Source organism: Aulonocara stuartgranti (assembly GCF_965226115.1).
Source record: "Aulonocara stuartgranti genome assembly, chromosome: 1".
In the NCBI taxonomy this organism is placed as follows: domain Eukaryota; kingdom Metazoa; phylum Chordata; class Actinopteri; order Cichliformes; family Cichlidae; genus Aulonocara; species Aulonocara stuartgranti.
In genome coordinates, this window is record NC_138939.1 from 23,090,154 (window position 1) to 23,104,269 (window position 14,116).

Below are 14,116 nucleotides of genomic sequence, written 5' to 3' on the forward strand. Positions count from 1 at the left end.
ATGTTAAATATAAATAGAAAAGTTATGTTTTTTTAAAGACTCCTTATCGCTCCAATCATGTAACAGTGTATCAGACTTTAGTTTTTGATAACCTTGAATGAACTTTGTTCTATTGTTTTCCTCCAGATATATTTGAGACAGCAGGACAAAACTGCCAGCCTCAATCATAATGTATGTGTTGCCAAAATGAGCCTGATTGACTTGGCAGGCTCAGAGAGAGCCAGTGCCACCAACGCTAAAGGGGCACGCTTACGAGAAGGCGCTAACATCAACCGTTCACTCCTCGCCCTGGGAAATGTCATCAATGCTCTTGCTGACCCAAAGGTGAGTGAAAGTGAATGTACAAGGGACTACTTTACAATCACAGCTGTTTCTGAGAGCCATTTAAAACCTTTTAAAAAGCTTAAAAAAACTTAGTAACATTAAAAAAAACAATGAGTTGATAATATTGTTTCCTAACTGGCAAATAAAAGGTTTGGATGGTTACTATAAGGCAGCACCTGATGTTTTAAAACTGTAATATTGCAGTAAACAGAACCCTTAACTATAAGTATGCTCAACTCATTGTACACGTCTCGGCTTAAGCGGCTGCCATATTGCAGAGTACAAGGGTTGAATATGTTTGTTATAAAAGGAGACATTTTTGACCTCAATTCTCAAACCCAAAAATCTATACAGGCCATAAAACAGCCTTTTAATGCCAATTATATTAGATATTAGATTTAGGATTGTTTAATTTTTATTTTTTTTAAAGAAAATAATTTCCAAATTTTAAGATAAAGTATACATTTCTTATCTTACCTTACTAGCCTTTTAGGTTATATATATAGGCTCTATATATGTTTATTAACATTACTAATAGGGCTGGGCGATATATCGAGTTTTTTAAAAATATCGATATATTTTCATACGAGATATAAGATGTGACAATATTGTTTATATCGATATAGTATATGTTACGTTATAATTATACTTGTGGAGCCGCAAGTTTGCCTCTCTTTCGTCCACTTTTGTCTCTACGCAACGTTACTCGGCCTCGCCTCTAGTGATGGGATTTTTTTTTTAGAGAACCGGCTCTTTCGGCTCCGAACCGGCTCTTCAGGTTGTTTTGTTGCTTTAATTAATTTATTATTAACAACAATATAAAATTATGCACAAAAGGAATTACTAATGTAAAAAAAGAGTGGATTTATTTAGATATGTTTATATATAAATATATGCGGTGGCCCCAAGAGACAAAGCACGTACAAACTCCAAAACACATTTATTGCGTTAACTGAACTTCCAAAACAGAGCTACCTAGATCACTTATATTACACAATTGAAAGCATATGTATATTGTTTTCACGTTCTTCTGAGTTTTTACGTGTTTTGGAGTTTTTATGTGTTTTGTCTCTAGGGGCCAAAAGTAATTATACTTTTATTTATTCACTCCACATAAAATGTAATATTACAAAAAACAACTATTCACATTTCTATTACTATTTAAATTTTCAGCTTTTTCCTTTTAAACAAATTTAAAGTGAAATAACACAAAACACTGCAAACCACAACACAATTAAATATCATCCGCAACTGAAAATAGTTGTGGATCATCACTATACCTTTCTAATGCTGGGCAGACACTGTGCGATTTTTTTTTTTTTTTTCTTTCCCCAGTCGCGTGATTCAGCTCCTGCTCAAACTGTACGATTGACTCGCAGGGGTTAGAAGTTCATAGGTCACGATGCAGGGTCTCACACTATACGACCCGATGCTCTGATGCGACCTGAGTGCTCACACTGTGCGTACATAAAATGAAGGTTATAACAGAAATGCTGTCGCTCGCTCTCCCTCTCTGTCTTTCACTCACTCACACAGACACGCACACCACCACCATCAACTTTGCTAAATTGCTAATGAAAAACATTGATCAGGCAGCTGTGATTGAGCAGCAATGTAGATCCAACTATTTTCACGGTTGTTGTGGTCGTGATAATTTTGTGAGGCCACATCGAAAAGGCTCGGATGAGCTTTCCAAAGTTCTACAAGTTGTGCCTCCATCGCTTGTGTCCAGATCACACGCTGCACTGCTGTGCTGCGCCGTCTTTTTCACTGACATTTGTGTGAGAAACTGCGGTGACACGCTCCTCACAACCAAGCGATTGATGATCGGGAGCTGGTCGTGAGGTGTTAATCGCTTCTCGTTACCCCACGTATACTACACGACGCACAATGAAGGCTAAAATCGGGCCGATCGCCAAAACGGTCGCACGACTCAAAAATCGGCTCAAAATGGGCCAAAAATCGCACAGTGTAAGCCCAGCATAATGTGACGTTGTTGACCCTGGCTCTCTTTCTCTCTCTTTCCCTCCCGCTCTGTTCCTGTCAGTGTTGGATAAGTTACTTTAAAAAAGTAATTAATTACTTAAGTATGTTAAATACAAAAGTAATTAATTACTTAAGTATGTTAAATACAATATTGATTATCTAATTACTGTGTCTGAAAAGTAACTTAATTACTCAATAAGTAATTTAACTACCGTAATTGTCCAGCTATAAGCCGCTACTTTTTGCACAAGCTTTGAACCCTGCGGCTTTTAGTCAGGTGCAGCTTTTCTATGGATTTTCCATGATTTTTGTGATATCGTAAGACGATTTGTTTTGTTTGTTCCGCTGTTGTACGGCACTACGTTGCCTGGCGGAAGGATCGGGGTTCAAGAGTGGTATGTTAGTCACATGTCCGTCCGCCAGGCAACGTAGTGCCGTACGAAGTAGCGCGAAAAACAAACTTCAAAGTAGCGCTACACGTTCAGCGGGAGGCGTGGATGACGAGCGGCGATAAACTTGCGAAAAGCAAGTTATGCCCAACTCCACCGGTGGATTCTGACAGCGTGGAAAAGTGCGAAAACATCCACGATCACCAACGGATTTTGAAGGGCTGGACTGCTGCATGATGGAGAGGAGGACACCGCCACGGCCCTTCTGAGGGTGTTCGACTCTGACACTGACAACGAGGATTTCTTTGGTTTTGAAAGTGATAACGAAGGAGAGAAGCGGAGAGTGGATGACGAAGCCATCCTGAGCCTGTTCGTTTCCGACATTGGAGGAGAGGACTTTGGTGGTTTTAGAGCGCAGGAAGAAGAGAAAGATGGTGAATGACTGACTTTTCTTCTTGTTAAAGCTGTGTCACTGCACCTGAGCCTAAAAGGTAGTCCGAATCTATTTTTCTGGTGTGCTGTAGGTTACTGTTATGTACTACATGTGCAAATATGTACCCATAACTTGTTTTTCAAAATATTAATAAAAGGGGTGTGTCTCCAAACAGCCATCTCTTTCCCTTTGTGCACATTCTCTTACATATGATAAGTCAACATTGAAACACCTGCGGCTTTTAGTCAGGTGCGGCTAATGTATGTACAAAACAGGATTTTCCCCTGATTTTAGCTTGTGCGGCTAATATTCAGGTGCGCTTTGTAGTCCGGGAAATACGGTAAATACTTCTTAAAATCCCTATAAACCTTGAGTGGACAAACAATAGAAATTAAACTCTTTAAATAATACATTTTTTTTTTTTTTTTTAAAAACATACGAGTCAACATGAAATAGTTTAGCCTTTTAGCTTTCTGAATCATCTTTATTACATTCTATAAAAAAAAAACATTCTTTAATAATTACATTTTTTGGTAAGAAATGTAACTTTCTTTAGCAACATATCTGAATAACAAAAAAGCTTAACCTAACAAATGTTAAACATGACATGTATCACGCTGTAAACATTAAAATGTTTTAATTTTCAAAGCAATGAGTAACATATTCATACATAATGTATGTAATCATGTCATGTGTTTCAACAAAGTGAAGTTAACTCTGACCTTTGGTTAACAAACAGAATTCCTCTGAAACTTCCTCAAACCAATGAGCACCATATTTCCTGCATGCTGTATGCACTCACGTTTTCCAAAAACCTTTTTGTACTACTTAGTTGTCTCGTTTTTGAAAAACTTGTTTTATCTCATTAATGTAAGTCTCTCAAAGCGTTCACTTGACAGTCTGTTCCTTCTGGGTGTAAGCACAAGATTGCTGAGGCTAAAAAGCCTTTCTACTGGTGCGCTTGATGTTGTGGCTGTGTTGTACCTCAGTGAAATGTCCTTAATCCTGGGAAACTGGCTAAGAACACCCAGCTCAGACCCAGCAGATTTCAAATATTCCATCACCTCTGTTTCAGCAGAGTAGATACAGTCGCCCTCCTCAAATGAAAAAAAGTCATCAGTGGAGTCAGCAGGGTTCTTGTGATCTTGAGCAGGTTGTTGTCCTTCAAGAGACAACCCACGGCACTCTGTAGTAAGCATTGCCCTAACCATGTCTTTTTTCTCTTCTTCTCTGATCCAGCGTAACTTAAATTTAGGTAAAGTGACTGCAGCCAGGAGAGCTTCTTTATTGTCCATCATTGAGGAAAAGCGCACCTTGATCACCTATGAGACAAAAATACGTCAGACACTTCACATAAGAGCATGATAAATAAAACAAAAATTTATTTTAGGGTAAGGCCACATATATATAAAAAAAAAAACACCCAGCACGCCCCTGCGGGCGGTTTATCCTTCAAGCTCGGGTCCTCTACCAGAGGCCTGGGAGCTTGAGGGTCCTGCGCAGTATCTTAGCTGTTCCCAGGACTGCGCTCTTCTGGACAGAGATCTCCGATGTTGTTCCCGGGATCTGCTGGAGCCACTCGCCTAGCTTGGGAGTCACCGCACCTAGTGCTCCGATTACCACGGGGACCACCGTTACCTTCACCCTCCACATCCTCTCGAGCTCTTCTCTGAGCCCTTGGTATTTCTCCAGCTTCTCGTGTTCCTTCTTCCTGATATTGCTGTCATTCGGAACCGCTACATCGATCACTACGGCCGTCTTCTTCTGTTTGTCTACCACCACTATGTCCGGTTGGTTAGCCACCACCATTTTGTCCGTCTGTATCTGGAAGTCCCACAGGATCTTAGCTTGGTCATTCTCCACCACCCTTGGGGGCATCTCCCATTTTGACCTCGGGACTTCCAGGTTATACTCGGCACAGATGTTCCTGTACACTATGCCGGCCACTTGGTTATGGCGTTCCATGTATGCCTTGCCTGCTAGCATCTTGCACCCTGCTGTTATGTGCTGGATTGTCTCTGGGGCATCTTTACACAGCCTGCACCTGGGGTCTTGCCTGGTGTGATAGACCCCAGCCTCTATGGATCTTGTGCTCAGAGCTTGTTCTTGTGCTGCCATGATTAGTGCCTCTGTGCTGTCTTTCAGTCCAGCTTTGTCCAGCCACTGGTAGGATTTCTGGATATCAGCCACCTCCTCTATCTGCCGGTGGTACATACCGTGCAGGGGCCTGTCCTTCCATGATGGTTCCTCGTCTCCCTCCTCTTTCTTGGGTTTCTGCTGCCTGAGGTATTCACTGAGCACTCGGTCAGTTGGGGCCATCTTCCCAATGTATTCTTGGATGTTCGTTGTCTCATCCTGGACTGTGGTGCTGACACTCACCAGTCCCCGGCCCCCTTCCTTCCGCTTAGCGTACAGCCTCAGGGTGCTGGATTTGGGGTGAAACCCTCCATGCATGGTAAGGAGCTTTCTTGTCTTTATGTCAGTGGCTTCTATCTCCTCCTTTGGCCAGCCTATTACCCCAGCAGGGTACCTGATCACGGGCAGGGCGTACGTGTTGATGGCCCGGCTCTTGTTCTTACCATTCAGCTGACTCCTCAGGACTTGCCTGACCCTCTGCAGGTACTTGGTGGTTGCAGCTTTTCTAGCGGCCTCTTCATGGTTCCCATTCGCCTGTGGGATCCCCAAGTACTTGTAACTGTCCTCTATGTCTGCAATGTTGCCTTCTGGTAGTTCAATCCCCTCAGTTCTGACTACCTTCCCTCTCTTTGTTACCATCCGACTACACTTCTCCAGTCCGAACGACATTCCAATGTCATTGCTGTATAGCCTGGTAGTGTGGATCAGTGAATCGATGTCTCGTTCACTCTTGGCATACAGCTTGATGTCATCCATGTACAGGAGGTGGCTGACAACTGCTCCGTTCCGTAGTCTGTATCCGTAGCCAGTCTTGTTAATGATCTCACTGAGGGGGTTCAGGCCTATGCAGAACAGCAGTGGGGACAGAGCATCTCCTTGGTAGATCCCGCACTTGATGGTGACTTGTGCTATGGGCTTGGAGTTGGCCTCTAGTGTTGTACGCCACATCCCCATTGAGTTCCTGATGAAGGCTCTTAGGGTCGCATTGATCTTGTACAATTCTAGGCATTCCAGTATCCAGCTGTGGGGCATTGAGTCATAGGCCTTCTTGTAATCAATCCAGGCAGTGCACAGGTTGGTCAGTCTGGTCTTGCAGTCTCGGCTGATTGTTCTGTCTACCAGTAGCTGGTGTTTTGCGCCTCTGGTATTCTTGCCAATTCCTTTCTGTGTCCCGCTCATGTATTGACCCATGTGCCTGTTCATCTTATATATATATATATATATATATATATATATATATATATATATATATATATATATATATATATATATATATTTATTAGGGGTGCAACGATATTCGTAACGATATTGAACCGTTCGATACAGTGCTTTCGGTTCGGTACGCATATGTATCGAACAATACAATTTTTTTTCAATTTTTTTTTTTTTTTTTTCAATTTTTTTTCAATTTTTTTTTTTTTTTTTTTTTTTGTGTCCCGTTTGGATCTATAGCCATCAGAATTGTTGTCTTGAGGCCAAGAAAGATGCCAAGAGGATTTATTTTAAGTGGATCATCATATTGGTCCATTTGATTGACCTTTATTATAATTATGAATTTATTTTATTTTCAGTTGCAAACGGGACAGACATGACTGTGGGATAGGACAGGGGGAAAGAATGAAAGAAAGAGGGGGAGAGAAAGAAAGAAAACCAAAGGGGAGAAAAAAAAGAACAATACAAAATTTGTAATTTATTTTATCAACTTTCCTTCTGACGATGCTGTCTGTGTTGAGCGCTCAGTGAATCTGCATTTGACTACTCCGCCTAGGCTCGAGAGTGCAGCCTAGGCGGAGTAGTCGAACGCAGATTCACTGAGCACTCAACACAGACAGGATGGTCAGAAGGAAGAGCGCAGGGCAAGCTAGCGAGACAGAAGTGGACCTCCCCACCCTCATTCAGATCTGGCGTTTGGAATTATTTTGGTTTTCATGTGACGTATGACCCTGAAGGTAAGCGAGTCATGGACTAAAGTAAAACAGTATGTTGGATGTGCCATGCAATGCTCAATTACATGGGTGGGAGCTAGTGTGTTAGCGCAGTTAGCTCGTTAACGTGTTGGCCGTCTAGCCCCTCTGTATAGGGTAGCTCGTTAACGGAGATTTGCCGTGTTGTGGCGTTAAGGTTATTTCAACGAGATTAACCTGAAAGCACTAGTGGGAACACAACGAATATGACTGCACATTTACACCGACATCATCCTAGTGCAAAGACAAAAACAACAAGCATGCATGCTACAAACTTTAGCCGAGTCATTTAGACAGCTGTTAGCACAGGATTCTCCTTATGGAGACCTGATATGTTTAATATGCTGCTGAGAATATAGCCCAGAAGAAGCGGATAGTATAGCTTTTATTTTGGAAAGAGACATTTCTCTGTAATAAACTCTCTTTTCCAAAGATGAGTGATTCCTCAATCAGATACAGGGCTCGCAATATCGCTAGCCCGACGTCCCATGGCTATCTCTCCCCTGCCTGTCGGGCTATTGTAGGAAGGAAAAATATATGTCAATGCTTTTGCATTCTTTCAGAAATGTAGCTGGGTAATTATGTCATTGGGTGAGCCACTGTCAATATGTGACATATTGAAATCGTGTTTGAATTTGCGCTTGTTTTTTTGCTTTCACTTTGCAATCGTGCGAACTGTGTATAGAGAGCGACAGCACTGATCTGTGAGTGATGATAATTTGTGCACCAATTCCTCTGACATCGTCTTATTAATCGTTAGCTTACTATGCAAACATGACAAGTGAAATCTCCCGCAGCTTAAACATGTGAGAGGTTGATCGCGCAGAGAATCGCTGAGCTTATGTGAGTGCGGCAGGATATATATTTCACTACGATGACCTGGATGATTGAGAACCTTCACAGACAGATATATATTTTAGTTCTGCTGAGCCAAATAAGACAGGTCAGGGTGAAGAAGTGACAGCCAAAGAAAAGCTTACCACAAAACGGAGAAGTTATGACAAATCAGACTATAAGGCAAAAAGAAAGTGCAGCTTTATGGTTTCATGGACAAAAGAATTTCTGTGGCTGCAATATGACGAGCTAAAAAACAACACGCACAAGGGTTAGGGTTAAATTTAAAAACTGTACTTTTGTGTTAAAATATATATTAATAATTTTAATAAATGACAAATTAAAAAGGCATGAACATTTTTTTTTTGTATCGAAAAAATATCGAACCGTGACACCAAAGTATCGAACCGAACCGTGAATTTTGTGTATCGTTGCACCCCTAATATATATATATATATATATATATATATATATATATATATATATATATATATTGAAACAGTTACTATGAGTTTTTTCTTGAAAAAATTATCTACTAACTCTGAAGCAACAGAAGAACAGTTTGCTTTTGTCCACATTGCAGAACACTTTGAAGTTGCACTTCTGTAGATGAATTTTGCCTCATTTGCTTGAAGCCATTTCTCAACATCATGAAAAATTAAGTTCAGTGTGTATGATGCACACCTTAAGTGTGGAGGGAGAGAAAACTGTCCTTCAGATTCTGTGGAGAGGGTCTGCTCTTCATCTTCTTCGGATTCCTCATCAGAGTCTGATTTTTGGAACATTCTAAAAGCTTTGATAAAATTAGAGTCCAGTCCATAAGCCGAATGTACTTGCTCAATTTCATTGCAGATGACATCATATGTGTGTCTCCCTCAAACTCTTTTACATGCTAGCGCTGCATGTCCTCATACAAAAGTAGAAGGATCAATCCAATGTGCCCTCATTCCGAGAAAACTTTTGTTATGGTTGGTCCAAATGTCAGCAGTTTGGAAATATATTCCAAACTCTCGAATGTCCCTTTAAGCTCCATTTCCATGTTAGCATAACACTTATCTAAGTAAGTAGAAAACGTTTTTCGATCGGGCAGTGCTACTTTTTTGCCACACACAGGTATTTTGTTTAATATGCACCTAAAAGACGGAGACTCTACAGTACACAGCGGTAGCATCTCTTCTGCAATCTTTTTTTTTAAGCTCACCTTCAGACACTTTCTGTGCTGCTGAAGTAAAAAATTTTGCCTGCTTAGCAGGAGTTGCCGCGGTGTTATCCATGGATGATGAACAAGAATCACTCAGAAGGGTTTGTCTGTGCTGCCGTGTCAGGTGCTTCAGTAGATTACTCGTGCTATTGACAGCGGCCGATAGTTTTTTCTCCCCAGGACATAGTTTACATATTACTGTAATGTTCTTGTCTGCTTGTTTTAGAAAAGTGAAGTGACGTGAATATTTCCATTTCATACAGTGGGGCAAAAAAGTATTTAGTCAGCCACCGATTGTGCAAGTTCCCCCACTTAAAATGATGACAGAGGTCAGTAATTTGCACCAGAGGTACACTTCAACTGTGAGAGACAGAATGTGAAAAAAAAAATCCATGAATCCACATGGTAGGATTTGTAAAGAATTTATTCGTAAATCAGGGTGGAAAATAAGTATTTGGTCACCTCAAACAAGGAAAATCTCTGGCTCTCACAGACCTGTAACGTCTTCTGTAAGAAGCTTTTCTGTCCCCCACTCGTTACCTGTGTGAATGGCACCTGTTTGAACTCATCATCTGTATAAAAGACACCTGTCCACAGCCTCAAACAGTCAGACTCCAAACTCCGCCATGGCCAAGACCAAAGAGCTTTCGAAGGACACCAGGAAAAGTATTGTAGACCTGCACCAGACTGGGAAGAGTGAATCTACAATAGGCAAGCAGCTTGGTGTGAAAAAATCAACTGTGGGAGCAATCATCAGAAAATGGAAGACATACAAGACCACTGATAATCTCCCTCGATCTGGGGCTCCACACAAGATCTCATCCCGTGGGGTCAAAATGATCATGAGAACGGTGAGCAAAGATCCCAGAACCACACGGGGGGACCTGGTGAATGACCTGCAGAGAGCTGGGACCAAAGTAACAAAGGTCACCATCAGTAACACACTACAACGGCAGGGAATCAAATCCCGCAGTGCCAGACGTGTTCCGCTGCTGAAGCCAGTGCATGTCCAGGCCCGTCTGAAGTTTGCCAGAGAGCACATGGATGATACAGCAGAGGATTGGGAGAATGTCATGTGGTCAGATGAAACCAAAGTAGAACTTTTTGGTATAAACTCAACTCGTCGTGTTTGGAGGAAGAAGAATACTGAGTTGCATCCCAAGAACACCATACCTACTGTGAAGCATGGGGGTGGAAACATCATGCTATGGGGCTGTTTTTCTGCCAAGGGGACAGGACGACTGATCCGTGTTAAGGACAGAATGAATGGGGCCATGTACCGTGAGATTTTGAGTCAAAACCTCCTTCCATCAGTGAGAACTTTGAAGATGAAACGAGGCTGGGTCTTCCAACATGACAATGATCCAAAACACACCGCCTGGGCAACAAAGAAGCATTTGAAAGTCCTGGAGTGGCCTAGCCAGTCTCCAGACCTCAACCCCATAGAAAATCTGTGGCGGGAGTTGAAAGTCCGTGTTGCTCGGCGACAGCCCCAAAACATCACTGCTCTCGAGAAGATCTGCATGGAGGAATGGGCCAAAATACCAGCTACTGTGTGTGCAAACCTGGTAAAGACCTATAGTAAACGTTTGACCTCTGTTATTGCCAACAAAGGTTATGTTACAAAGTATTGAGTTGTATTTTTGTTATTGACCAAATACTTATTTTCCACCCTGATTTACGAATAAATTCTTTACAAATCCTACCATGTGGATTCATGGATTTTTTTTTTTTCACATTCTGTCTCTCACAGTTGAAGTGTACCTCTGGTGCAAATTACTGACCTCTGTCATCATTTTAGGTGGGGGAACTTGCACAATCGGTGGCTGACTAAATACTTTTTTGCCCCACTGTAAAACAGCCACTCGCTTCAGCCGAGTCCGACATCTTCTGCTTTAGAATACGACTATGCAGCAAACTGGCGCGAAATGACGTACAGCTGTAATACAGCGATGTTAAAGCGGCAGAGTTTACTTCTACGTTTAGAAGATAAATTATTGAAATTAAATAATGATTTTCAGCGAGTTTAATTATTTTACAATGTAACGCAAGTACATTGTAAGTAACTGTAATTAAAATACCTAAAAATGAACAGTAATCAGTTACTCTACTTTTTCAGTGGAAAATTAATTTAATTACAACGCGTTACACCCAACACTGGTTCCTGTGCTACTGCAAGTGTAACTACCGCCCCTCCCCCCTCTTCCCAGCGCAAAGCACAAGGCTCGCGTGCGGAGTGAAGCGGAAAAAAATTGTGAGAGAGAGGGTGAGAGAAAGAAAAGAAAAGAAAAACCCATGGCTCGCGATAAGGAGCCGGCTCTCATCGTTCACGTCAAAGATCCGGCTCCAAGAGCCATTTCGTTCGCGACCGACACATCACTATTTTCCGATGAGCTGTCATTAATCACAGGCTATAATGCTGCTGCTGGTACCTTTGTTTCAATAAATTCACGCTTCAAAATAAGAAGTCTCGGTAGCACTTGTTATATTCTTATTATGATGTCACACTATTAAGCATTAGAAAGGTATTAGTACGGTATTAACAAGTGCTTAATTCATCATTTATATATCATTACTCCTCCTTAGTATTCCATTTATAAATACAGATATGTTTATCCATCTGATACTGTTGCACCATGTACAGCTATCACTGCTACTATATCACTGCTAGTAATAATCATAAGCATAGTCATAATAATATATCTGTATTCACAAATGGCATACTGAGGAGGAGTAATGCTATTTAAATGATGAATTAACCACTTGCTAATACCTTAATAATGCTTAATAGTGTGGCATTATTTTAAAGTGTAAATTTATTGAAACAAGGTACCAGCAATACTATTACATCCAGTAACACAACATAAGTCAAATATAAGCACAAAAGTATTCTAAGTAGTGTTTTCCCTGCGAATTTGAAGCAAGTATAAAAGGACAACTTAACACTTGAGTTTAACAATAATTAGAGTAACTTAATAACCATGTAACTCTGGAGCTGAAGAATATTGTTGCATAATAAAACAGAAAATAATTTTCTACCTGGGATGTTGTCTCCAGGGTTGAGCTTTTTAACCAGCTGCTTAACGCCCTGCTTTTCCCACCATATAACTGCATTAGTAATTTCCATCCACCGTTTGCTCTTCCCGTTATATGCACTACAGCTAACGAGCCCTCGGGTGCAGTCATTTGTTTACATCTGGGTAGCACATCCCTACCTCTGAGTATCTCCTCTTTCAGAACCTGGTTGTACTGGACAGCATTTTTGTCTCAAGTGGTGAAACAAGTTTGCTGTTTCCACCTTTAGCAAGTATTGTGCTGCTTTGGAGGCTGTTGTAAAGGCATGGTGTTGCCATAGCAATGATATTGAGATATGGCATTTTTATATCGCATAAAGTTTATACTGGTATTACTGTGGACAATATAATATGCCACAGCCCATGGTGTAAGTATAAAGCTGTATGGGCCACATTGAATCCTAACTTTATTTGTTACAAATCAGTTTAATAGTAGCTTATTCTGACACTAAACAAAGAAATTAATACCGCCTAACAAATGGTGCATGTGGCGCAGGACACAGGATTGAGACCTTTGAGCTTGGGAAAGAGAGGAACTACTGAACAATTTTCAACTTAAGTGAGCTATACCAGCATTAACAATTATGCTTAGGATAGCATGCAAGCTAATGTTTTTTATTTGTTCGTTTTTACAGGCTTTTTTGTTATTTATAGTTTATGGGTGCTAAGTTTCCCTCTTCACTATAACAAAGTTAAGCATTATGTGTTCAGAGGCACAAAAAGTTGAAACGTTCACAAAACGACGTAGTTGGTGCAACAGTCACAGACGAACGTAACTAATGTTAAATGCTGTTTTAACTTACAGATAACACTAACCCATTGAAGTGTGTACAACTAAGTATATAGTGTACAAAATGAAGGTGTGCTAATAGACTTCTCTAAACTAGAACCACTAAGAGTATTTCATTAGTTTTGTTTAAAAATGTACAATTAATTTGTGAAACTGATATCTGGCAACTTTTTTTTTTTTTAATAGAAATTTTGTGCAAGCATTACATTTAACACTGGATCTACATCTCTTTGGTTTAGCATTTCAGAGGAATATACTGAGAAAACACATACTTTTTTTTTATGACTTACCACCTTTAGCGAGTATTGTGCCAGGTATAAAAAAACTGGTATAAAAAAGTTACATTAAGGAGTATTTATAAAAATGTCTTCATTTGGAAACCGTAAATACAAATAAATAATACAATACAATTCAGTATTTTAAACAATACTATAATAACTAGCAAGACTAAAAGAAAATGCAGTTTATGTCATGTATAGTTTACTTCAACAGTTTTACATTCTGAGTTGGCTCTATTGACTTCACTTACGTAATCATCAACAACAGACTCTACAACAGTGTTAACAGGTATATTTATTTATAATGTTTATTTATAAGGTTTATATGTAGATGTCTCCATAAATAGAAACGGATACAGTGAACATAAAATATATTTCAGAAGGTCAAACTTTTAACCTTATTATTCCTTTGCTGTTCTGTATTTATAAGTGAAAAAAATAATGTTAAGATTTTTGTGGTTGTAGGTACATAAAGTTAACCAATAGTCTCTATATGAAACAGAGTGCCTGTGAAGTACAGAGTCAACTGAGTATTTGGGTATTATTTCATTCCAGTTGCATACATTAACCTGTCAAGCAGTGTTCTCGTTTTACACACAGTCTCAAGGGACGAGGCGTAAGCAGGCCACATGCATTTAGGAAGCGCTGTGCAGATCTACCACAGCCATATTGAAATGTGATCCAACTTCAACAGGTTACTTCATACT

General features: G+C 40.3%; 2 protein-coding genes across 5 annotated transcripts in view; one reads left to right on the plus strand and one right to left on the minus strand.

Moving 5' to 3' along the window:
* The window catches only part of kif18a (kinesin family member 18A), a 53,449-nt gene that overhangs the window by 12,437 nt on the left and 26,896 nt on the right, over positions 1-14,116 (plus strand). For all 4 annotated transcript variants that reach the window (XM_082528466.1, XM_082528467.1, XM_082528469.1 and 1 more), the window contains exon 6: positions 127-324. In XM_082528466.1, the coding sequence (XP_082384592.1) occupies positions 127-324 (198 nt within the window). The remainder of the gene's footprint in view (positions 1-126; positions 325-14,116) is intronic.
* Positions 4,561-14,116, minus strand: part of LOC309703671 (uncharacterized protein) — a gene marked incomplete at its 5' end in the record, with an annotated part of 204,847 nt that continues 195,291 nt past the window's right edge. Inside the window, one exon of the mRNA XM_082528621.1 lies at positions 4,561-5,827. Within this exon, the coding sequence (XP_082384747.1) occupies positions 4,600-5,827 (1,228 nt within the window). The 3' untranslated portion in view covers positions 4,561-4,599. The remainder of the gene's footprint in view (positions 5,828-14,116) is intronic.